The 27,692-nt window shown below is 31.9% G+C and overlaps 1 protein-coding gene across 1 annotated transcript; it reads right to left on the bottom strand.

The window, feature by feature from the left end:
• Positions 1 to 1,885: 1,885 nt before the first annotated feature.
• Positions 1,886 to 20,337, bottom strand: LOC127726586 (uncharacterized). The gene is made up of 5 exons (XM_052234005.1): positions 20,155 to 20,337; positions 13,149 to 13,393; positions 11,421 to 11,638; positions 10,142 to 10,238; positions 1,886 to 3,688 (listed from the first exon to the last, which is right to left on the bottom strand). Exons 2-5 carry the CDS (start codon positions 13,360 to 13,362, stop codon positions 2,022 to 2,024), a joined length of 2,196 nt encoding a protein of 731 aa, XP_052089965.1. The 5' UTR covers positions 13,363 to 13,393; positions 20,155 to 20,337; the 3' UTR covers positions 1,886 to 2,021.
• Positions 20,338 to 27,692: the final 7,355 nt, after the last annotated feature.

Genomic DNA, 27,692 nt, shown 5'->3' with positions numbered 1-27,692 from the left:
TATGGAAACAACTGTCCCAGATTAGTGGGGGTTTGAGCATCACAAACATGTTTAACCAAGCCAAATTCTTTATGTGCCTGTACCAATTCAGGAGCCTGTAGATTAGTGGGTGTCGTTGGTTCATGTCTGTGGTATTTGTTTTTCGTAAATTGTTTCGTCGTTTTCTCACATTTGTTTGTGTCAGGGCCTTTTATATCCGACTATACGGTATGGGTTTTTTTTTCATTGTTGAAGGCCGTACGGTTGCCTGTAATTGCTTACATCCATTTCATTTTGATTTTGGTGAATAGTTGTCTCATTGGCAATCATACCACATCTCCTCATCTTTACAAACTTTAACAGGCTTCCTATAAACTGACTGATAAATGCAAAAATAAATAATAATTCAGGTCTGCATACACCAAGTTTGTATGCAGGCATACAGACTAAGACATGCCATTTATTATCTCAATTAAAAGTTCAACATACACTAGATATGTATGCATGCATAGTCATAAGATATGTAAATTTATTAGCTAGATGAGATTTCAACATACACCAGGTCCGTATGCAGGAATGAAGACCTGACAAATACAAGTAAGAGAAAGAGACAAAATATTGAATCTAGCATACTATATGCTGAAACATCTGGAATAACGATGGGTAAATGCTATGCTATATATATATATTGCAAGTATGGCATAAAAGAGGGGTGAAAGATACCAGAGGAACATTCAAACTCATAAATCGAAAATAAACTGACAACGCCATACAAGTATAATATAAATGCAGAATTAGTAATTTATGATGGTTTTATTGCCTCAACTTTTTCCTGATCGTTGAAATAGTTCATTCTAGCATCGTGTGAAAAAGAGTAATGCTAAAATGATGTGGTTTTGCATTTCATTAACAAAAAAGGACCCAAAATCTTGCAAAAAAAATGACAGGCAAATATGTATAAATGCTATATAGAGACTTTTTAACGCGAAATATGACAATCAAGCCAAAAGATGTAGCTTTTTCACACAAAAATGAGTTTAGTGGCATATGAGAATTTCTAATTTTAAATGAGAACGTATTAATTGCGTACCAACAAAAAGATTTTGGGGCACGTAAAGGTGGTCAGATTGAAAGATGTTCAAAAAGATGCCGCATGACTGAAATGAAAATCGTTATATGAGTTTTTAACGGTTGACATGTTCACTGATCTTCATTAAATCAAGATCTAGCTAAACTATGAATACCTGTATTACGCAAGGTTACTTAGACTCTATAAAAAAAAAAACTGAATCTAAATATGATATAAGGATTATTCTTCAATTCTATTTAATTTTTTACGTCCTGAATATGTATATTATCCTAGGTCAACTAAGTACTGATCCTCAGTGTACCTTTATAAATATGTTTCTTTTTTTATTATCCTGCTCCCTTGATTACAAGCATTTCTGCTATATTCATATGCTTGTGCATAAGGGCAATACCTAGAGGAGATACCCCATCGTCTGTTAATTTGTTAATGTCTGCCTTATTGTAAAGTAATATCTGTACAATCTTCAAATGGTTTTTCTCACAAGCAATAAACAAAGGAGATACTCCAGCATTTGTACACTTATGAATGTCTGCCTTGTAATCCAGTAGTACCTTAAGTACCTCTATATGATTCATCAGACACGCAATAAACAATGGAGATGCTCCATCATTCCTACACTTTTTAATGTCTGCCTGTTGGTCCAGCAATGCCTTTACTATCTCGATATTATTTTCCTGGCAAGCCACATACAAAGAAGATGTTCCGTCCTCTGTACACTTTTCAATGTCTGCCCGGTTGTCGAGTAAAACGGCAACTATGTCTATATTATTTTTCTGACAGGCAATAAATAACGGAGTCACACCATCATTCGTACACTTATTAATGTCTGCCTTGCTATCAAGCAAAAACTCAACTATTTCAATATAATTATTACGACAAGCTATGTACAAAGAAGAGAGTCCATCATGCGTACACTTATTTATCTCTACTTTGTTTTTCAACAAAAGATTTACTACTCTTTATTATTACGTTCACAAGCGACAAGCAAAGGAGATAATTCATTATCTGCACAATTATTAATGTCTGCCTTGTTGTCAATCAATAACTTTACTATATCTATATGATTAATCTGACACGCCATTAGCAAAGGAAATATTCCACCATCTTTACACTTATTAATGTCTGCCTTGTTGTCCAGTAATAACTTTACTACATCTTTGTGATTTCTTTGACAAGCCATTAATAAAGGGGATACTCCATTTTGATCACACTTATTTATATCTGCCTTCTTTTCCATTAATAATTTTACTAATTCCGTGTGTCCTTCTTGTCCTGATACAAACAAAGGACTCACACCAAAACTATTACACTGGTTAACGTCAACACCATGATAAATACACCACTGAATCAAAGGGAGATAATTATTATGACAACACTGCAGGAGTGCAGTGTCTTTGAAATTAAAATCGCAGATCCTCGCTAATTTTCTCTGCAGTGTAATATCAAGCATATTTAAAAAACAAAGGAATTTCTTTCTAAAATCTGGTATCTTCATATTGATGTTATTAAACACTACTTGTACTCGACCTATTTTCCAGTCATATATCATTCTGTTAAGGTACAACTGATGGAGTTCAGGTGGTAAAACAATAGTAAACTCAGCCATTTTATCATTTCTTTCAAATAAGAATCTCTGCCTAAGAAAAACATCGTCTGCATTCCTGATCAAACACTCGGTCATTGTTTGTCCAAAATAAAACGCCACAAAGTCAAATATTTTATCATGTAAAGTTTTGAATACGCCATGTTCTTTCTTAATGAACGTATGTTCAAGTGACTTTAGTTCATCCAATAACATAAGACGTGATGTACCTCTGGCCAGTCTGCAGGCTTCACATGTTTTCTCTATAGTCGTTCTTGTTTGTATTTCTATCTCACCCATTAGCAATTTCTCCTCCAGTTCATTGTTAAACATTACACACAGAGCTAACGCACAATATTTCCCAAAATGTCTTTTTGTGTGCAACTTGTCAATCTCAGCTTCATATACTGAGAATGGATTCTGGAAAAAATCTGTAATATTGAGTTCAGAATTAACATAATACAAATTACAGAGCAGTGGAAAACAATCATATAAATCATAGTACTGTACAATCTCTGATGCTTCTGTTTCAAGATATAGTTCTGCAATTGACTTTTTCTCTTTTTGTGATAAACACAAATCTTCCAACAACAGGTTACATACACATGTTCTGAAAATTAATAAAGATTTGAATTGTTCATCTTGATACACTTGTAATCGACATGCAACAAATATTTTTGTGAGTTTATTTTCGATAAGTATTTCTATCCGTTCCATGACGGATTCCCAACTGTCAAGGTCAGATTGGTTCATAGAATAAGTTCCACAAAAATCATCAATAACAAATAAAGTTTTTTCATTTGGATTGTAAAACTTCAAAATGTCTTGTGGACTGGTAACAGGTAGAATATCATATCCTATTCCTTTCATTTGCAATGCCACGTGTCGTAAAATGGCTGTCTTTCCTACTCCAGAACTAGCAGTTATAGTTACACATTTGTTTTCCTGTACACATTTAAAAACATGCTTGGCAGCTCTGGTTGCAACAAATTTTGTATCATTTATCTTCCATGCTTCCAAAATCAAATCTATTTGAACTGAAATATACGAATATAAATAATATAGCTATGTTGTGTATCATCTCACAAATATGTTGTATATATACATGCCTTGCTGGTTATAGTCTGTTTGTATCAAATACCCAATATGGTGGCAACATCATCGTTTCTGGTGTAAGTTTTGTCTATCTTATCATGATTCACCACTAGAAACCCTTGTGTCTTTCTAGTATCACTCAGCAAATGATACACCGTCAAAATGTATCAATTGCACGTGCACTTATTTCAAATAGATATTTAATTTTCATTGATAAGATTGTTGTGATAAAACTTTAAAACTAGTACAGAGAATACTTATCATTATTGTAAAAAAAAGACAAATGTGATAACTTTGTTTGCTTGTTTTGTCAGAGATGTCCAGTTGATTTCAAAGAGAAACATTTTGTGCATTTATGGCTTAATACATACAAGTTGACCTCATCATCGCCCATATCTTTTATTGTCCATAAGTAGTTAACAGCTGAATAACATTGGTCTTCCTAAGGCCCGGTACCCATATTTGTTGGAAGTGTAATATCGTATTATGCATGCACATATTTCTATTCATTTTGCCTGTTAAAAGTTATCTGTGCGGGATTGATAAAATCGGTAAAACAATTTACTTTAATAATTGAAATAGATTTAGCCTGTGTTTTGAAAATGTAATTTTTGCACGACTGTTTGTTCGTGTTGTAAAAAGGCTTTGGATATTGATGAATGGCTCATGTGTATCACGGAAAAGTATAATTTGAAAGATATAGTTAAAAGATTATTTGATAGGATTGAAGAACATTACATTAAGGCCTACATAGCTCTAGAATGTTTAAGGTCATCTAATTAAGGGTTAAAAGTTAAAATCACAAAAATACTGAACTCCGAGGAAAATTCAAAAAGGAAAGTCCCTAATCAAATGGCAAAATCAAAAGCTCAAACACATCAAACGAATGGATAACAACTGTCATATTCCTGACTTGGTACAGGCATTTTCTTATGTAGAAAATGGTGGATTGAACCTGGTTTTATAGCTAGCTAAACCCCTCACTTGTATGACAGTCGCATCAAATTCCATTATATTGACAATGATGCGTGAAAAAAACAAACAGACACAATAGGTAAAAATGTCAAAAATAGGGGTACAGCAGTCAACATTGTGTTATCATCTTAATCACCATAAAAACAAACAAATGTAACAAAGAAGCTAAGGTATTGTAATATATGAATATTTTCTGACAGTCTGATATATGCCAATGTACATCAGAATGTGATATTCCTTTTTTATAAGACCTATACAGCTACAGACAAACTCCAAAACTTATCTATGTATCCTTGAAATAATTAAATAAAATTTTCAAATGTTTTATGATAACGAAATCACTGGCTAAATTAATAATTGTACAGTTATATAAAGATTAGAATGTCACTTCAAGAATGGGCAAACGAGTGATAAACAACTCGTATAATAAGTAAACCACAAAAAGGTTCTCTTAAAGACAGATGTATAGGAGAGTGTATATTGGCGGAGGTCTTTAGGTGCCGAGTATGGACTTTCTTTTTGCTATATTTTTAAGAATGTGTTGGATTTTTTAATGAGTATATCCACAATCTGCTTTACCTCAAAGATTATATTGTTAACTTAAATGGAGAAGCTAAAAGGAGGGTCTCACAAAGGATTGGTAAATCCAAATTTCATTTGATAAACTGTTGACCTATCACATTGTTGTGTGTAGATTATACCATTGCTAAATTACTTCTAACAAATAGACCAAAAGCTGGTGGCAAATGTAAATAATCAGAAAAACAAATAAACAAAGGTTTAGTTCAATGTAAACATAAGGGTGCGTATACTAATAATTAAACAGATGGAAGATGGTGATATCACTGGATTATCACTTTGAGTTTATTTTGGAAAAAATGTATTTACGATAAATACCAGTGTAAATGTAAGAATTTGTTTCCAAAAAATCTCGGGGAAGCATGATGCTTCCAAAGCATTTTTTGTTTGTTTGTTTGTTTTGCATTTATCGTCATATAAAATGCTCAAACCTATACCATTGAAACCCCTTAGGATGTATAAAATTTTCTGTTTTTGTTTCTTAAACAATTTATGCTATTAATCTGTCAGTACTGGCGCAATGACCACTGAGTTGGTGATAGTAGAGTCTCCTGCTTTACAAACAGTACTCGTTAGTCACATTTTCTTTCAGTCGAAAATGGATATCAACCACAATAAGTAAATATAGGCATTAGACGACTAATAGGAGAAATATGTGGTTTTTAGGGAAAAAATACTAAATACTAAAAGGATGAAAAACTGTTATTTATGGCTACATTTTTATAGTTTGGTGAAGACAGGACACTTGATCATACTAGTGTTTTATGTAGTCCCCTACTTATCATTAATCCTATAAAAGTAATTTTGAGGTAAAAAGTGTTATTTTTAGAGAAAAAAAACTCTGAAAACAGGAAATGAAGAAATCTCAATTGTTATTGATTAGAATGTTTGAAATGTGATCTTAATAGAAAATAGAACATACCATTTTATGTTAAAATTGTGAAGTCCTATGATTTTTAAGAGCCAATCCGCCAGAAAATCATGCAATATTCAGAAAATCGTCCAAATCAACAATCACAACTTGACAAATTCTGATACATCATCTTAATCCTTGAATAAAATAAAAGAATTTTACCACTTAATTTTTCCCAAAATCGTATCTATTTTTAGGAACAGCCTCATTTGCATAATGCTGTAAATTCATAATGAAACCATGGAAAACTCCAACCTTTTTATGCCTTTTAAGAATGACCAAGAAGCATATTAAATGAAGTAGTTGAGTTTTTAGAGTAAATGTCAGCTGGAACCCATCCATTTTACTATGTTATAATCCATACAAATGAAAGTTCAAACGATTTGCCACATTGCCAGGATCCCGGACATAAAGATGGGTTTTTTCATACATGAATTTATATAAATTTCATTTGCTTAAATCTTGTAAGACCTGTTCCCAATATGTATGTAACTTATATCAGTTTTAACCATTGAGTATGCTTTATATACTAACACAACATTAAGCTTAACAAATGATAATTAGATGTACATTTGTGCCTTGGAAGAATGGTGATTTTAGTCCCAAATTTACACTTTTTTATTTTATTTGAATTAAATTCTAAACACAATTGGAAATAAAATGGAATATAAAATCATTTAAAAGAGTAAAATCAATTTGATAAAAAGTCTAACTAAGACATTTATGTACTGCAAGTGAAAAAATCAATAAATTTTCTGAAACTAGTGAGTCCTTCTTATGCTCTTCCATCGACTTATCTCCCTTGGGTAAGATCTCAAACATGTCAGCTTCCAGTGATGGTTTGGCAGACTACAAAATGCACGTCTTCAGTGAAGTTTGTGACTTTTTTCACTCTTTGATGAGCATATGGGCTATCCCAGCATTATACATCCACATATAACAAACTATTTAAATATCTGAATGCACTAAAGGCCAAAAAAGCATGTGCAAAAAGAATAATTACTGCCAAGAAATTTGACAATTACCAGAAAATAATCTAGTGAATAAATATTGTGGGAAAACAAGTCAAGAACAACACAAAGTGTTTAAGATAACAACGAGCAAAACATAACAATATTCTAACTCATTCTTAGTAACAGTGATCGAGTGGAACACACTGTATATGCGCGCACCGAGCATTGAGAGCATCAAAACTGCTCGGGCGCACCGTCAATAAATCGACAACACTCTCTCTATCGTTGCTTTAAAACCAGTATTGGTATCCACAACATATTCATACAGATACAGACTACCATTCATCTCAGACCTCTGGAAATAATAGTACTAAAAACTATGGTGGTGAATTTCCTCCAGGAATCCTTATTCTATATAAGACTAGGAGTGGTATATTTTCACATGGTTGTTACATCATCTTGTCTTGGAATATGCCCGAAGTACAGTGACTTTTATGGAATTCATTCAAACAAGATGTCAGAATCCCGACCAACCCTCTTCCAGCAAAGCTTAGACTGAAAGAGGATCTTCACACTTCATAACGGGCTGTATACAAGACAAGTTATTCCAGTAGGATCAGGTACAAATCTTACAATCAATTTTCATTTGTTCCTTATATACAATCAGAAATTAGGGGACCAACATTTGATACTCTAGATTAAAAGGTGAGGGGTTTGAAGGGGCATGTGGCTATTCATTACACCTGTTTCTGAGACATCTTATTTATTTCCTATGACAAAGTGCAAACAAATAATATCACTTTTATATTCATTTTTCTGTCTTGTGCAGGGTAAAGGGACGACTATTTGATTCTGGGAGGGGGAGTAGAATAGTCAAAATCTTTATATCCTTGCCAGCTAATGACAGAATATTCATTTTCAAGCTTAACCAGGGTACAATATTCATTTTCTGCTTTAAATAAAAAGACAAAATAGGTTTTAATTCAACTTTTAGACCAGAATAATCAACATGTTCAACATTTAGCAGGACAAGATTTTATTCCCATCCTCTAATACTTTCTGTTCTTACTGGGCCAGGATAATCTTGTTCAAAATACGTTAAAGTCACATGTGAATCAGGGACCTTGCAAAAATTGTAGTGATATATTACTTTAAAATATTGCTTCAGAATGTACAAAAAAATGTACAGCACATGAATTTAGCAATCATTGAATACAAAACTACTATGCATTTTTTGAATTTTCTCCCTCAGCTTTTGATAATTCTACAATATACATACATGTTAGATTCCATAATCAAAGACACAAAGGTTATTCATTTCTTTATCTACTAAAAAGCGTTTTATCTTGTGGAAAAGCTCAATACAAATACATACAACATAACATTATACAACTTTATCCAGTGAATAATCTTTTATAATGAACAACTGGGCCATGAAGACTAAAAAAATCAAAAGCATTGCAAACTTTTGTATAGTTATTCTATTTTAGGACCCTACATTTTGTACATGTACATGTATGTAGATTAACCCTTTTTTAGAAGAAACCAATACATTTAAACTACATGTACTGTAATGCTACACTACCCTACATTTCCTGCTTTATTGACTTTGCTTTGACTTTAATATGTCTTATATACTTTATTTCATATAATACAAATTGAAGAATTATTTTATAGTTTTACACTTCTTTATTTGTAGAGCTATGCAAGCAATGCTCAATGAAAATGGACATTTTTGTAAAAGTGACAATAGCCAGGTCAAACTAAATATATGTATAGAAGAAGATATTGGTAAGATATTTTCAACTCATTAATTTAACTGTTTGTTTAATATGGTAATCATACAAAGTATAAGTATATGTAATCACTTATATAATTAAATTTCATGATCATGACATTTGTTCCTGAAAACAATATTTAATAATAATTCATCCTGTCTTTCATTCTTTGTTCTTTGTATTAAATAATTTAATAGAAAATTGCACGATGAAGAAGTTAAAACTTTTTGTGACAAATTTTGTCAGGGAAAACCAAATAGGAATTAAGAAATGTCATTAAATTGTATTTAATAAAGCTCAGTTTTACTAATTATGGGCGGCTCCAATAGTTTCCATGCAATATCTAATGAACTGTTCATACATTCCATTTCAAATATAAAAGGGGGAGCTTTTATTGGTACTTTGAAGATATTTCATCCGTCAGATTAATTGAATGGTTGTTGGTTACTAAATGTCCAATGGCAAATATTTCATGCATGTTTAGGAAAAGAACAAACTAAAATGAATACATTATTGGGGTTCTTTAAATATATGCTAAATCTAACCATGTATTTAGATTTTAGATGTTGGGCCCCATTTTAAATTGGCCCACATTGATGTCCAAATGGTCCAAAATAAAACTGAATACATTATTGGGGTTCTTTAATATGCTAAATCTAACCATGTATTTTTGTACTCTGAATTCCTGTTTCATTTCTTAATTTCTATAAGATGGAAATGAAAGAAGAGAGTTGAAATAAATTTTAAGAAGCATTATTTTAACTATTCAGTAAGGGAAAGTATGATTAGGCCAGTTGCAAAAGGTAACATTTATAGATTTCTGAATATCTCTTGACTTTTCCATACCAGTACAGATGTGTTTTGGCTAATGTAATGACATGCACATACGGGATTTTCATTAAAATTGGAAATTATGTGAGACTTGTACTGTACATTACACATACCAAAAATTTTGCAAATCTGCAGGTAAATTTATTTTTAATGTGAAAAAATGAAAAAAAAACTTTATAAAGAAATGATAGGGAAATTACTTGTGGTCTGTAGCCTAAGTTAGTCTAGATTTTTTCATCCATAACATTGTCTTATGAGGATTGGTCTAATTTATGATCGATTTCTTTTAATACCATTTGAATGCAGGATTTTTTTGGTCTTGATGTTCATAAAGGCTTATGACTGGTCTCAGGTGTTTTGCCTTACCTCTTATGTTCCATGGTACTGTTGACTGTTCCAGAATTTTTGTTCGCAACTTTTCACATCGATCAAGCATGTTTTTACCACCTAGTCTTCCAACAGCCTGCAATCATACAAGTTGTGCGTTTCTCAATTCATTCATTCAAATATAGCATCATTAACTTAAACACTTTTGAAGTTAAGTACAAAATGTTATTCTCCGTACAATTCGACAAATCTTCTTTTTTAATTATGTCCAAATCATTTTTTTTTCATAATCGATCATCATAACATTAAAAGAATTTACAAATTGTTCAAAACTAACAGTCTGGATGGTTTTGTCTATTACAACTTCTGTGATGAAATAACGAGTTCAAATAATATTTCAAAACAAAATATCATTCGAACTCAAAATGAGAGTGAATGATATTTCTTTTAGGGTCTCTACTTTGGATTTATGTCATCGATGGTATCACCATGTAACAATGGGAATTCTAATGACACAAACTATATATCGTCAACCAGTATAACCAAAGTATATTTACTTCTAGCGCAAATGCATATGATACACTCAATTGGCTGGTCCGTGTTACACATTATTAAACGACCAGGTAAACTAAAATAAAACGTTTTACGTAGGCCAAGCTTCAATCATAACACGGCTATCTCTATTCAAATGCAAAATCAACAAATCAGGTACATGCAGTCATTATTTTAGTGTAAAATTTCATTTTACGAAAATTCTGCGAAATCATGTTATCGTCTTCGGCAACTAAAAAAGTTGACGTCATATGTATGCTTTCGGCGTCAAATGTAAACAACATGGGTTTTCAGTCTTCTTCTACTCATAAGAATGTTATAATATTAAATAAAAAGAACAATTTTAGTTGAATAATCTGAGTTTCTTTCTTATATATAATTGAATAATATAATATTACTGATATTATTATAATTGTAATTGTAAAACGGAACAGCCAAAAAAAATCATTGATTGTATAGAACTTTCACTGTTGACAAAACTAAGTATTCGTCATATTGAAATCGAAATGAATATATCTTTCCTTTCAAATTTGAAGATCTGCAAAACTTATATTTGCACCAGCATCTTTACTTTTGGTTGAGAGTTGTTCAGTTACTAAATCCCACTAAAAGTAAATAATAATTGACAACTATGTGCAGTCAGGTAACAGGGGTAACGTGTTGGATACCAAAATCATCTTTACGCTATACACTAGAAAGGAAAATACACTTCTAATGAAATGACGGGTTGAGCTTTTATTTTTTTTATTTTTTTTATTTTACATACCCCAATGACATCATTCCACGATGTGCTGAAAAATAAACTGCTTATAGTTCCGTCTTTATTGTGTGATATATGGTTCCTGTAGTACTTAATCCTTGCTAGATCAGCCGATGGTGTTGTGTCTGTTACTAATGGCAACTTATCGCAATGATTCAATTGTGTAAGATTTGTAAGCAATGTAATCATCAAAGTTACATCAAACATATTTGAATTTGGATCACCTGTAAATAATTTTAGAAGATATTAATAAACTGAAATTATTAACCCCGCTCTTTCTTCCGAAGATAAGATGACCTTACCTAGATTTGATTACTATGAAACAATTAATTCGTGTTGATACTTATTACGGATATGCTATTTTTAGACTTTGCAGCGATTAATTTTTTTTATCTTCTAATTCTCATATATTTCAAAAGATCCGAGTTTACATTTTCGCGATGATTTATATACGCCTTATTTTTCTACCAGCGATAATCGCAAAAATATGGAACTCGCAAAAATTAGTTTGTTTACAGTATAAGCTTAATGTCCTCTTAGTTGTTTCTCAAGTTTCCAAGTATTCATACACACATAACTTTCAAATGCGTTGGTTTTGGGCTTTTGTTTAAACGAGAATAATAATGGAAAACGCTTTGCAATCATCAAATTTAGGTGTTGTAATCGTCTGTAAACAGAATTATTCATGACAAGTGGACAAAGTATTGAACTTATGTCGTTTTTTTTACTATTGGTGGAGTAAATTTATATTTAAAAAGGTCTAGAACATGCAGATATAGATAGAATAATAAGAATGAAGATGATAGAAATTTGTAATCAATAAACTGCAAATAAAAAGAGATTTTTAGTCTAAAACAGTAAATCATTCATTTGCCTTTTTGCTGTGCCAAGTTCTAGATGTTTTTCCTATGCCTGGAGTTGGTTTCCTTGCATGCAATGTTAGAGGGGTATCTAGTCGATTGTTTTATTAGATTTACAAAATTTAAGACTGCCAACAAAACTAGATTATAAAAATCCTTATGTATCCCTAATGATTAATAATAGAAGACTTAATCATATGACCAATGTTTAAAAAACAACTGTTTCTTATATCTAAGTTTCAGGATACTGAGTTGTAATTGTTGAAGTATGAAGACATGTGTGTGCGTTACCCTCAAACATGCAGGTAAAATAAAATATGGCAGTAGTACCATCAAAAATTAAGTCAATAGAAATGCAATCTCAATTTGAAAATCATCTTTCTATACTCTTGTACCAAAATTTAATATTGATAGCAGTAGACATAATTTAAAAGTCTGGACAACTTATTTTAGCATGATGATGTAACTGCTTGATTTAAAGAACAAAAGACCGGATGGACATATACTGAATGACAAGGCATACATACTCGACTAAAATCAGTAACCATCAGAAAAGGGTTTAAAAAATATGTAAAAGGGCTGACTTGAAACGATATTTTCAATCTAAATCTATATACATGTACAAGTTATGAACATGTGGGGTATTGTTCGTATTTTTATCTTTACCTTTTTGTAATTGTGGGGATCTAATTGTCCATGATACTTAAGGTATAGCACTCATATCAGCAGTCAGAGCGGTTAATCAACAAACAATTAAAGGAATGTTTGGTTATTGGGTATTTGTCTCTTTAAATATTTTTGTAATCGTCTTTGGTGGTTTACTACTTTTTCAAACAAAATATTTCTAGTTAAAAAATAATAAAACGTTACCTACCATCAAATGGAAACAAAAGATCCCACTGTGATTGGTTGATTATTCTTTTCCTTTGAAGATTTTTTAATTTGTTGTAATTTTTCTTTATAGATGTCTTTAGGCAAGATGGATCAAGTTCACTGTCAAACAATTTCCGTACTGCACGAGGGGAGATCCCAGACAACAACAAACTCAACCTGACATAGTTTTCTTCTTCCTGTGATATGGTTGTCATTTTTGTGTCACTCACAAATAAAAAAATCTTCCTATAAGAAAAGACACAACAGCATTTTATTGAGAGTACACAAATTTAGATAAAAAGAAAACAGAAAATTATCAATACAACTTCTAATGAATGGACACTGGGTGTACTGATCAGGTAGTCATTTCCACATGCAATCATCATTCGCCACGCTATTCAACACACGGTCGTAATATCACAACTAGGTATAAGACAAATTCGGTATTTTTTCAGGCTTGACCACAGTTCTAGGTTTTAAAGATATAATGCATAAGAGAATTGATCAATGTCACATTTGCCTTATTAGTTGTTAAAGGTCAACAATATCGTGTTTCTGGACGTAAATCTATGTAGCGTTGATATCAGTCGAGTCAATACAACAAATGTGCTAATTAAATTTGTAAAAATGGATATTTCATTGTCCCGTAACGCATCCAGATATGCCATGTATGTCGCAGCAGACTTTTTGGTTATAGCAGTTTTCCAATTTGATACTCCAATAGAAATGGAAATTTGAAAATTTTGTAAGATGGTTTGTTTGTCTTTGTGAAGGTTCTGCTTCATGTGAGTAAACAACAAAGTTTGTCAATAGGGGTACATAATTATACCATAAGACTAATATCAACTCTTCGCCTATAAGTATTTATCCATTTAGCCATCAAATCAACAAAACATGTAGTTAAGATTCATTATGAACATTGATTAAAAAATATTAACTTGTTAATAATTTAATTCCCCTTCATAACTTGATTTCGTATGACAAACTTACAAAAAAAAAATCAGTTCTGTTCAGTCGCACAAATGACATCGAACGAACAAAATGAAATTTAGTCTGAAGGTTCTCTGACATGATTTTCAAACATGTCATTTAAAAACCAAATGTCATTCAAATCCAGCCTCAGTTGTAATGTCACGCAAAGGCAAGGGACACTATCTATAAAGCTACATATCAGATGATATAAGCACAAGCTACGATTACGTTGAAATCGTAACATTAACAAAAAGGTACTGTAACGTTGGACTCTTAATCTTAGAATGACAGGTTAGGCTAGAAACCGATTTATTACCAGCGTAACAACATTATGTGTGTCTACGTTAAAGTTGATATATTGCTACATTAATGCATTTCAATATATCCAATGGGTGTGTTTTGCGAGCTTGAACTGCTATTAAGTCCACACACGGTCAGATCGTCTGTAGTTATAGTTTTTCATTCATCAATAACTTTGTACAACTTTCGTGTGGAATTTTATGAAACTGGACAGAAGCTCCTAAAGGAGACAAATAACCAGTATCTAGAGAAAATGTTTTTTTTTTCTCCATTTTACTGATAAATATACTTTACTTTTTTTACTGTGTGGGGTTAAAGTTTTAAACATATCGGAGTCAAAGCGTTATAGAATTTTATGATACTTTGGCAGAGTTTTTTTTATGTTAATGCGATAATGTATGAAGCAATTTTTGGAAAATACCTTTTTTTTTCATTTTTAGTATTTTTCTGATAGAAGTCAGTTTGTTTACAATTAACATTTACAGACATTCTGGAAATACTTTTTAAAGGGATAAATTTTTAATCCTTCATAGATTGTTATTAAACTTGAACAGTCGCTTATCTTCAATTCAAAAAAACGATACAATCACATTTTTAGATGCTCATGTATAACGAAGTTATTCAATATCTGTTATCAAGTAAATGAATATTACTCTTTTATCTACATTTATATTTTCCAAACTTACGTTATTGTGTTCTTATTTAGATGACTTTTAAAGCTATCTTCATATAGTGTTTTGTTTTCTCCAAAAACTAGAAGGAAAACAAAGTATTTTTCTGTTCTGTTTTCAGTTAAAACGAAGAAAGGGTACGACTCTGATATCTTTTCTTTGTTGAAGCTTCTCTTGTATTTACTGTAAACCGTCTTATTTTTGCGAGCGATTTATTTTTCGACTTTCGCGAGGATGTAAAAAACGCGATAATCAATCGTCGCGAATTTGAACAAACCGAATATAATTGCTTCAAGAAAATGTGAAAATCGTAAAATGAAATCGCCTCGAAGTAGGAGAGAAGTTCGCTAAACGAGAAAGTAAGTTACCGCGAAAAAAAGTTGGTTTACAGTATTTGTCAATGTCGATTATATATAACGTTCCCTTTGGAAAAATTCCGACATCCTTTGACAATTTTAGGGTAAAAGATCGGGTAATGTGTTTTGAAAGTGTACGTTAATTAATTTGCTTATGTGGAAATCACTAGTTCCAATTCATAAAGACTAAAATCTTGCACTTTTTGATTATACGCTTTCTGAATTGGTTATTGTTTTTTCTTATTAAGAATATCTTAACGTGCTTAAATCGATATCGGCGTAGAATAACATATAAAATAAACATTTAATATTCAACCAAAATATACGCACTAGGGGCGATAACGATGCAATATGAGTATTACATTTTTGTAGCATTCCCAGAAGTGTGATTTATGAAATGAATTTCCTAGTCTGTATTAAAAATATAATAGATATGAAGTCATACAATCTAAATGGACTTGCTTTATTTTATTTAGTTGTGTTCATTTTGAAATAATTTACCATTTATGAAAAGTTGAATTATTAAAACCAATAAGATTGTGTACCCAACTCCTAGCTCTATCTGTCTTCGGCACAACTCTTAAGAATTATTTTAATAAATCCCCTTGAACTTCGTCTTTCGATTGGTTTCATTCGAGGGCCACTGATTAGTCCTGGGTTGATGAAACTGGCGTCCAACGAAGCAAATTACAAGACTGTTTTGTTTTATTAGTCTTTATTATGTAATATAGTTGCTTACTCATTCTTTTAACAATATTAGTTTAATGTAGTAGAATATAAGAAATTGTTATGACAACATGTAAAGCCTTTACAGCTCACTCGGCCAAAAGGGCCAAGTGAGCTTTTCTCATCACTTGGCGTCCGTCGTCTGTCGTCCGTCGTCGTCGTCCGTCGTTAACTTTTACAAAAATCTTCTCCTCTGAAACTACTAGGCCAAATTTGACCAAACTTGGTCATAATCATCATTTGGAAATCAAGTTTAAAAATTGTGTCCTATGACCCTGCCAACCAACCAAGATGGCCGCCATGGCTAAAAATATAACATAGGGGTCAAATGTAGATTTTGGCGAATATCTCTGAAACCAAAGCATTTAGAGCAAATCTCACATAGGGGTAAAATTGTTTATCAGGCCAAGATATATCTGCCCTGAAATTTTCAGACAAATCAGATAACCGGTTGCTGGGTTGCTACCCCTGAAATGGTAATTGTAAGGAAATTTTGCAGTTTTTGGTTGTTATCTTGATTATTCTTATAGATAGAGATAACCTGTTAACAGCAATAATGTTCAGCAAACTAAGATCTACAAGTAAGTCAACAACACAAAAATGGTCAATTGACCCCTTAAGGAGTTATTGTCCTTTATAGTAAATTTTTACAAATCTTCGTAAATTTTTGTATTCTTACAAAAATCTTCTCCTCTGAAACTACTGAGACAAATTCAACCAAACTTGATCACAATCATCACTAGGGCATCTAGTTTTAAAACAAATGTGACTGCTGACCCCGCCTTCCTACTAACATGGCCGACATAGCTAATAGTAGAACATAAGGGGCAAATGCAGTTTTTGGCTAAAACTCTGGACCTAAAGCATTTAGAGCAAATTTGACAATCTGTAAAAATGTTCATCAAACTTAGATCTATCTGTCCTAAAATTTTCAGCCGTTGATGCGTTGCTGTCCCTGAATTGGTAATTTTAAGGAAATTTTACAGTTTTAAGTTATTATCTTGAATATTATTATAGATAGAGATAAACTGTAAACAGCAATAATGTTTAGCAAAGTAAGATCTACAAATTAGTCAGCATGACCAAAATGATCAATTGACCCAATAAGGAGTTGTTGACCTTTAAAGTCAATTTTCAACAATTATTATAATTTTTTGTAATCTTTTACAAAAGTCTAACCCTATGAAACAACTGAGACAAATTTAACCTAATGTGGCCACAATCATCATAAGGGCATCTAGTTTTAAAACTGTGTTCGATGATCCTGCCAACATGGCAGACATGGCTAAAAATAGAACATAGGGGTAAAATGCAGTTTTTGGCTTATATCTCTTAAACTAAAGCAAAAGTATAACGGTTGCATTAATGTATGCATCAATTGTAAATAAAAATATCAGGTGGGCGACACTGGCTCCTTGGAGCCTCTAGTTATTTTATTAAGTAAATAAAACAATTAAACCAGTTTTGATTGACTATTTGATCAACAAAACAAAGCAATCGTTTTCACGATTTACTGGTCTGTTAATTTAAATGTAATATTTTATTTGAACCAGTCAAATAACAATTCAATCAATAGTGAAATTAGCTAAACAGTATGAGAAATTTCACAATTCATCTGCTAAGCAACAACCAAACAAATTACTAAAAATAATTAAAACAATTGAAATATAATATGTAGAAATGTAACAAGTAGAAATGTTCGGGCATTGAATATTTTTAGCAAATAAATCATTGAAACAGCAAAGTTCTCTGTATTCTAATGACATAACATAAAAATCCATGGGAAAAGTAGCATGAATAACGCATCATCATGCAAATTCTAGAACAAAATAAAAATTAAGGAGGATTTGTTTAAAGTAGTTATCAAAGGTACCAGGATTATAATTTAATACGCCAGACGCGCGTTTCGTCTACATAAGACTCATCAGTGACGCTCAGATCAAAATAGTTATAAAGCCAAACAAGTACAAAGTTGAAGAGCATTGGGGATCCAAAATTCCAAAACATTGTGCCAAATACGGCTATGGTAATCTATTCCTGGGATAAGAAAATCCTTAGTTTTTCGAAAAATTTAAAGTTTTGTAACAGGAAATTTATAAAAATGACTACTGGGCTGGGGATACCATCGGGGACGAAACGTCCACCAGCCGTGGCATAGTAGAGGTAGTACTTCTGTAAACATCTACATAAAATTATTGTACAAGACAGTAGTTTCAAATCTCGTAAATCGATTACAAAGAGACAAATCAAAGTAATAAATAAGAACTGAAGGAATTGCATGAACACCAAAAGATATGAGAACGGATGTGTCGACAGGGTACGCGTCTACTACTATGTAATCATCGCCCACCGTGTAAATCAGCTCTCTGCTAAAATACTACAATAAGGATCGGGACAAAATCGGTAAAATTACAGATCACATCACTATACTGGTATCTGAAGATCAAAGTCCCCAAAATCAAGTCGCTAGTGAGTTGAAACACAGATACATTGGTCGTCAAAATTTTGTCTTTTAGTCTCGGTTTCAATCGGTTTTCCTCTAAACTATGTTTTTATAGTTTTTGATCAGTTAGCGACACACCCCTATTACCATGTATTCACAACACTTCGACGAATTTGATTTACATGAACAGCAGTAAAGTATTTTCTTATCAAATGCTGTCCTTACTACTTTTTTTTATCTTTGGTTAAATGTTTGATTCCAATATAATTACATCACATGTATTTTTCATTACAATACGTTATTTTGATTGGCTAACAGCAATATTATGCTATTCTGACATTAACCTTCTTTTTGTTTTATTGGGGTATAAAAGCGTTGAGCGTGTTTCATTCAAAATTTACTTCGATGAACGCTTTTACACCCTAATAAATTTACAAAAAGATGTAATCAATTCTTCAATAAAATGTAAATATCGAGCATATCTACGAAGCAAGTTCTAAAAACTTACTAATCGATTATACGTTTCAAAATTTAGCTTTGTTTTTAACCTTATCAATGCATTTGTCAAGGAGGAAAGACAAGTGAAGTGTCTGGAAACATTCAACTTTTGAAAGAATCATCATACAAATGTACGTATGTTGCATGACTGTTGTGGATATTTTAAAATATGCTTGGCCTTTTTAGTTCTTCATATTCAAATCTACAGCAACTTTAACTAGAAGTTCTTTAAGTATCAGTGTTCTTTTATGATATGTAAAAAAATCTAAATAAATGAATCTAAACATGTACTAGCATATAGAATTCGTTGTGTTGACAATACTTAGAAGAATTCTTATGTTGTACTGTTATACCACTGTCCCAGGTTACGGGAGGGTTGGGATCCCGCTAACATGTTTAACCCCGCCACATTATGTATGTATGTGCCTAATCCAAGTCTTTTATAGCTGACTATGCGGTATGGGCTTTGCTCATTGTTGAAAGCCGTACGGTGACCTATAGTTGATAATTTTTGTGTCATTTTGGTCTCTTGTGTACAGTTGTCTCATTAGCAATCATACCACATCTTCTTTTTTATATTCATTACTCTGCTGGAGCCTCTTGTGTGCACACCAATTAATTAAGTCTGTAGAATTTATACATGCAAGAGTGTTATACGTATTAAAAAAGTAATGTCAACGTTGATGTTAGAAAGGATAAAATCATCAAAACTGTCATACTTTTAGTTTAAATCGTTAAAGTTCTATAAAAGCCACCTTGCTTCGTTTTAAACTAAAAAAATAAAATAACAAAAATGCCGAACACTGAAGAAAATTCGAAACGGAAAGTCCATAAGCAAATATCAAACTCAAAGCTCAAACAGATCAAACGAATAAAAGATTTGAAATAAATTGAATTGCAATATCTGTCTTGATATTTTATTTGAATATATAATTTTGTCAATTCCGCGAACATTTTTCAAACATACTCTGTACTTGTCAAATACTGCATTATTAAAATACATGGTAAATATTGTTGCGAGCACTAAAATGAAATACTTACCTTATTACAGAAAAACAAGTAGATTTCGCTTACAATCATGACTCGAACGTCAAATCTCGCATGGATAAATATATGTATATGTTTGATTCCATAATGCAATGATGACCAAATTATTATTTTGTGTGCATTCGAACGGGAAATACAAAGCAGTAAAATACTGTGTAACTATTGATTCCGTCAGGTTGATTAGGAACATGCCTAAAGTAGATCACTGATATCAAATAGTGAATAAATGAGAACTAATTTGAACAATGCATGTTTTCTTTTCAAATTTGATTAGTCAAAATGACATTAGATATAAAGCAGTGAACCTATACTTAAACAAATGAATTTATAGTAGCGACACGAAGAATTATCATTTAACAAAGTATTGTTTTCATGACTATATAGTTTCTTTTACACATCATATAAGTTATACATATAGATATAAGTTGTTTTAAATTGCTGCTATAAATCGAAATTCTGATATCTGAAGAGGGTTCATTTTTCCATGGCTAGTTAAAATGTCTAAACATCATTTCTAAGATGTTTTATGTTATTATGCGTGGTCTGCGTCCATATGTTTTAACTATTTTCTCCCAAATAATGTTAGATTAAAATTCACGAGAACCATATATTTATTTAATGTGTATAACATCTGTATGTGAAGTTAGCAATAAGTCCAATATTCGTTCATTGTTATTCAAAAACTAATAGTTTTCAAAGGTACCAGGCTTATAATTTGTGACGCTAGACGCGCGTTTCGTCTACACAAGACTCATCAGTGACGTTCAGATCAAAATAGTTAGAAGGCCAAACAAGTATAAAGTTAAAGAGCATCGAGGACCCTAAATTCCAAAAAGTAGTGCCAAATACGGCTAAGGTAATCTAAGCCCGAGATAAGAACATCCTTAGTACTTCGAATAATTCATACTTTGGAAACCAGCATTCAGAATATTTTTGTTTTGTAATCTGCTTGACCAAAATGTTTTTTCTTTATCAAATTAGGGATCAGAATTTTTTTTTTAGAAAAAAACATACCCCCCTCCTGGAAGTTAAATGGTCGTTCCCTAATGGTTGATATCCATGATCAAGGTTAACATTTCGTGTTCAATATATAAAAAAAGTAGATGTGGTATGATTGGCAATGAGACAACTCTCCACAATAGACCAAATAACACAGAAATTTACAGCTACAGATCACCATACGGCCTTCAACAATAAGCAAAACACATACTGCATAATCAGCTATAAAAGGCCCCGAATCACAAATGTAAAACAATTCAAACGAGAAAAACAATTGTAACACAAGTCCGTATATCTAGTAACATAAGTAATAGGTCAACTATATTTGCTAATATGGCCACATGACTATTACGTGACCTTGAACTTATTTTATTGATTAATTGTTAAATAAGAAGTTTTTATTTTTTTGATTGGTTTTAATGATTGTAATGTGTTCATGTCCGTTTGGCAGGTTTCTTTAGACCTTGACTTTTTAATGGTTCCATGAACAATGTTAAGTTTATGCTATACTTATATTAAATTCTTTATCTTACGGATCTTCAAAATAGATTCAATTACGATCATTCAAGCAGTCGCTACATGTCAGTGCGTACACTTTAGTATAAATAATATATTTGTATATAGTATTTATTTTTGTTGAAAAAACGAAAGTGAAGTTGTTTTATAATAACAGTCATATTTATGTATTTATGTTGAATTTCTGTCGATGTACAATGTTAAGATCCGTGTTAGCGTTGTTTTATTTTTTATAAATTTTTGGTTTCAAAACAAAACAAAACCGGAAGATATACATAGACACAACCGGGTGATTGTGTAGTAAACAACATTGACCAAACCGGCCTCTTTCATTTTGACATGACCCATTTCTTTCATTTCATACACAGAAATACAAGTATTGAGGTGCTCAAAGTGGCTAGTTTTGCAATCTCCGTGTCAATTTCTTTCTTTTCATACCTTTCTTTCTGTATAATGTGATCAATTTAACGAGATATTAAACAAGACAATAACAATCAAAACCAAGGAGTAAACAAAGACTCACAAAACCAAAGGACATTTACATCAGCAGCTATAAATAATAAAAAAGAAACAACACGAACTCCACTAAACAAATTCGAGGCAAAGTTCACTCAATTCGTCATTTTGACATGCATTTTTACTTATTTCTCCGTTGATCTAGAACGGTTGTAGAAAATATTACACCTCACCATATAAAAGTTATAAATGTATACCTTTTCTTCGATATCATAAAAATAAAACATAAATAAACAGAAACCTACCTTTTCTCTGACTATTAATGTTTCGTCACCGGATATTAGATACCATCGAGTCCAAACATTTTTTGCCGGTGTAGTTTAGATACAGTGATTTCATCAACATAAAATCAAAGAGTTATGCCGCTTCGTATATAGTAGTACCGCCAAGTTTGCAAAAACAAAAGTTAAATCAAAAGAAGCATTTTAAGGCGTAATTGCTGCACGTTTATATTACTCTAACCAAGCCAAAGACTTTCCACAAAAACTCAATGGGTGGTCATATCTAAGCAAGTTATGAGTTTGATAATAAAACAACAATGGTAAAACACATTATATTTTTTTGCTCGCATTTAAACGGAAATCCTTTATGCAACATACATCTGTTTCTTTTTGGTAGATTTAAACTAGTGCGCAAAACTTTCTAAGACCGTGCTTACGAATTTTAATGATATGTTCACGAATTTCAACCACGAGCGCACTTTACAGAGGGAAAAAAATATCATCTACAATTTTATGGAAAACGAATCTATAAGATTGTGAATCTCTACGTAATCAAGTTAAATTGCCTACAATTGTATAACATTCGAAATGCATTATATGTCTTTTAACCCTACACGTTGTATATATAATTAAATATTATATACGCCAATTTGACACCTTAATTTCAAGATACAGTAGACTTATTGCTTTCTAATACATGTATGTATAAGAAAAATTCTATCAACATTTTTCAAAAGTACAAAAGAGAACCACTAACGAGGTGCGTGTCTGGACAAAGACACATATGACCTTATTTGTTTACATTGATGAAAATTTATAAACAAAGATGTTGATTATAACATTCCTTCCTGAATCGTTATTCTATTTTTTTATACCATTTATTATTTTTAACAAGTCTTACCAATTTTGAGTATTGTTATTTCTCTCCAATTTCACACCAATTTTGTACAGTTTCAAAGAGAATCGTACATTTATGTTTGGTTCGCGTAGAAATAGATTTAAACTCTTACTTTTACTTGACATTTGACTCAGTCGAACCTGACCATTCACTCAAAGTGTATTTTGAACTATAACTCCAACCTAGTCTCGAAGCCTTATACGAACTGCAACTCGAATTTTATCTTGAAATCTGACTGGAACTTCAACACATAATCGAACTCGATGGCTACACAGGCAAAATTTGCTCACATGAATTTCACATAAATCTCACATGAAATTCACCTCAAACGAGCTTATACATGAAACTGACGTGAAAATTGTCATTTGAAATTCACGTGAATTGAGATTCATGTGAAATTTTCACATGAATTTCACAGGAACTTTTCCAAAAAAAAAAATTGGTACTTTTCATGATTTTAATCAGAATTAAAAAATTAAATGTTATTTGAATTAAGTTACTTTACAAATTCACCTGAATTTTCACATGAAAAAAATTCATGTGATTTTCATGTGAAATTCATATAAGTTTCACATGAAACTCACATAAAACTCAAATGAACTGATTCCACGTGAGTTTCACGTATAAGCTCCTTTGAGGTGAAATTCATGTGAATTTCACGTGAGATTCACATGAATTTAAATTCACGTGAAATTTATGTGAACGAAAGGAGTAGGGACATTAAGGCCTAGTTTTGGCCCAAGAAAATAGAATGTTTGATAACCATTTCAAATTGGCACATAATGTTGAGAAATGCATAGGGTCAAGAAATATAAATGAAAAAAATAAAGATTTTTATCTGATGACGTCACAATTATGTCATAATATGTACTGTTTTCACAAAAACGATGAAACATACAGAATTTATGCAGTTTTCTGTCTTTATTTCCGTTGTGGAAACATCCTGCGCAGCCGAGAAACAACAAACTAATTTAACAGAAGCTTTATTGCAACTATTGGCATAATCTCACCAAATATAAAGTTGTTTCTTGGATGCGCACATACTTTTTCAATCTAAAATATACCTAAAATTTGACGAAAAAACAAGGAAAATCACGAAATTTAACAAAATATGCAAATTAGGTCATGATTTGTTGCCATGGTAACTTGTTCGATGTCAAATTTGTTTTGTTTTCCATAGTACCTTATACATTTACAAGTTTTCAGTAATTTGAGAATATGTATGATAACTGTGAGAGTCGTGAAAATCATCAATTTATATATAGTCGTGCGCACGAATAAGAAAGGTGTGCGCACCAGATTGAAAGTCATGCATAAATATCTTTGATTTTTTTTTCTACAGTTTTTGAATGTCGTGAGCAAGTGTGATGAAATGGTGCGTACCAGTTTAAATTTGGTAACTAGAAATCTGGTTTTATCGGATCATTTATGATCGCTATGAAGCAGTTCGCTAAAAGAGATGTCACCATACCTTAGCACTGCATGCATTCCATATCCAGCTATTGTTTCACTTTAACGTGTAAAGATATAAAGTGTTGGTTGAATAATTTCTAAAATCCACATTGTTCTTCGTTTTCAATATCATCATTGCTGGCTTGGGATTTTCCTGTGTCTTCTATTTTCTATTGAAACCAATAGCCCACTTAATTTCGATATTAAGAGGCTCAAACATGGTTATGATTTATATCTTTGTTTATGTTTATCAAATAACCACACGTTAATAATAAGAGACCTGCACATTTATAGACGGTTAAATAAAAAAAAGGTATAAACTTTTGTATATCTCACTATATCATTGATGTAAACCTGATGTTGTGCGTTTACGCTGGGACTCTTGCGTTTCATACATATTCGTTTTCCAGTAGAGGTCCAACTGCACCGTTTGAAGTCCTTATACAGTTTTTTTTCGATGTTATAACCCAAAAGCGTGACGTGTACGAAGTCTCATGATGTTCCTGGTCCAAGGACTATGATATTTTTGTTACAGATGATTTAACATAAACAAGAGACACACCCTGTTTTGTGTCTTTGGTGTTTCCTACAGTACAAAACGGAAAAGATGACAGCTGTGTGAGATTTTGGAAGAGTCGTTGCTATTGGGGTATATGAAATATGTGAATAAATATGTACATCAAACAATCATTTCAAACACAAAATATAGTTTTTTTATTGATTATGACATCTGATAAATAGACATAATCAGGAGATTTTTTCATGACAAATGATCCATAAAAATGAGGTCAAAGTTAGAATAAACGGACATGTACACCTAACAATCATGGCCATATATCAAACAAAAACTTCGTAACATAAGGCATTTCTGCAAATTTGGTCAAAGGCGATACCAAAACCACCCCTTCCTTATAAAGACATAAACCATTCACCGTCGGTACCTTACATCCTTGCATCATGCTGATACTTGTATTTAAAGATCAATAGTCATACATATCATAAATTTTAAACCTTATTTTGGCTTTTGTTTTTGAATGTTGACATGATAACATACAAGTATACCAGTTTAAATGTTGTTGTGAATGCATGGTCAACTACCGTCACCAAATTTCAATCTGCGAATATACTGTTTTAGACACCAACATGACTTTGAGGTCAACAGGTCATGTACGACATGTCATGTCCGTTTGCAAGAAGAAATCCATAGTTCAATTTGTGAGGCCTTATATGATTGCAAAATAGAATATATATTGTACTACGGCGGGCATTAAACCTAGATTATTTTACCTTATAGTCAAATTTCTAGGTATTCTGCCATATAACGCGACACGTTGTCGCAACATTCAACATTAGGTGCTGAATCTGTGGGGAAATATCAGAAGCCAATGTCATACGACAAACTGCATTGCCGAAACGTGCATTGATAGTATATGTGATTTGGTTAACAGCGATATCTGGGTCAAAACCCTAATTAAGGCGTATATTGAAACGAAGTTGGTTCTGTTTACGGACCTTCAATAAGATCTTGTATACATGTATCTACACTAGACAGCAATAAAACACCATTTCTTGCAGTATTCATGATCGATGCTTTCCCTGCAGGCCATTATAACTTCTGGTATACTAGAAAAGTTTAAACAGTTTAAAGTGTTATCATGTGTTCTATTTACTGGTTTATTTCACCAGTTTATACGTGTTTTAATCATGTGTCTACCATATAAAATTCTGCTGGGTCAAATACCTTTAAGGACCCTTTATGACATAAATATTTTCGAGAGCACTCATAAAACAGTTGCGAGATAGAGTGACTCTTCTGCTCTTTTATAAGAGAAGAGTAAGACACCAAACGGACATTCAAACATATAAGCCGAAAACAAACTGGCTGTACCATGTCAATAAAAGACAAAATACCAAAAGACAAAACACAATATGACAAACGAAACCGAGCAACCTCACCAAAATCCGAGTGTGAGCCAGTCGCTTCTGTAAGGTCAATAGATCCTACTCCAATTGAAGCACCCGTCGTGGCTCATGTAAGTACACGACACTTTGCAGTTCTTATTCGTTAGGTCACATAGGTTGGGTAAAACTATTTTGGTTATGACGATAAGAAACATTACCGACGTCATCTGTAAAACAAATATTCCATAACGGTTACTAGATGATACAGTTTGACCTTGTCTGTAGTCCAACTTTTAAAATACCTGACTATCTGAAACCAATATGTGATATTATCTTGTTTGTAAAAAAAATCGGATAAGGCTATAATTTCCTATGTAACAAAAATGTAACGCTAGTAGTTAATGAGACCACGACTTCGTGTTCATTGGTACAAGTTTCAAGAATTTACTTATCTCATCAGTTTGAAACCAAAAGTATCAAAGCTACTTCTCAGATTTCATGTATAAACATTCACACAGACTAGACGATTCAATCATCCTAATTGTGTCGTGGTGCACAAACTAATAAAAATTCATGTTAATCATGTTCACATTTCATTGTTTGTACAATTTCCTCAAATCTTCCCTACAATTTATTTTACATTTGACTTGTTGATCGTCACTAAATCTTTAATCAACATATATTTTATTTATAAGGATTCCTTAAAATTAACAATTGATTTATATTACCTATAACTTTTTGCAGTGCGAACATAATTTGTTTTTGTTATAACAGGGTCATCCTGTAGCATATCATGAACATACACGTACATGTAGGACAGATATTTCAATAAATAGAAAACATAGGGTGAATACTGATTACTAATACTTTAATGACTTAGTTTGGAGGCTATTCTTTCCTGGTTTGTTCATAAATTATATTTACTTTGTCGCTATACAATTTCTCTTTGTAATCCTATTGTTTATACATAACAATTGCACATGCATTGCAAATCCCTTTTCCAACTATTGCTACTGTCACCTAATTAT

Source organism: Mytilus californianus, unplaced genomic scaffold (assembly GCF_021869535.1).
Source record: "Mytilus californianus isolate M0D057914Y unplaced genomic scaffold, xbMytCali1.0.p SCAF_18, whole genome shotgun sequence".
In the NCBI taxonomy this organism is placed as follows: domain Eukaryota; kingdom Metazoa; phylum Mollusca; class Bivalvia; order Mytilida; family Mytilidae; genus Mytilus; species Mytilus californianus.
The sequence above is the reverse complement of the archived record's forward strand: the minus strand, read 5'-3'. Positions and strand labels throughout refer to the sequence as shown.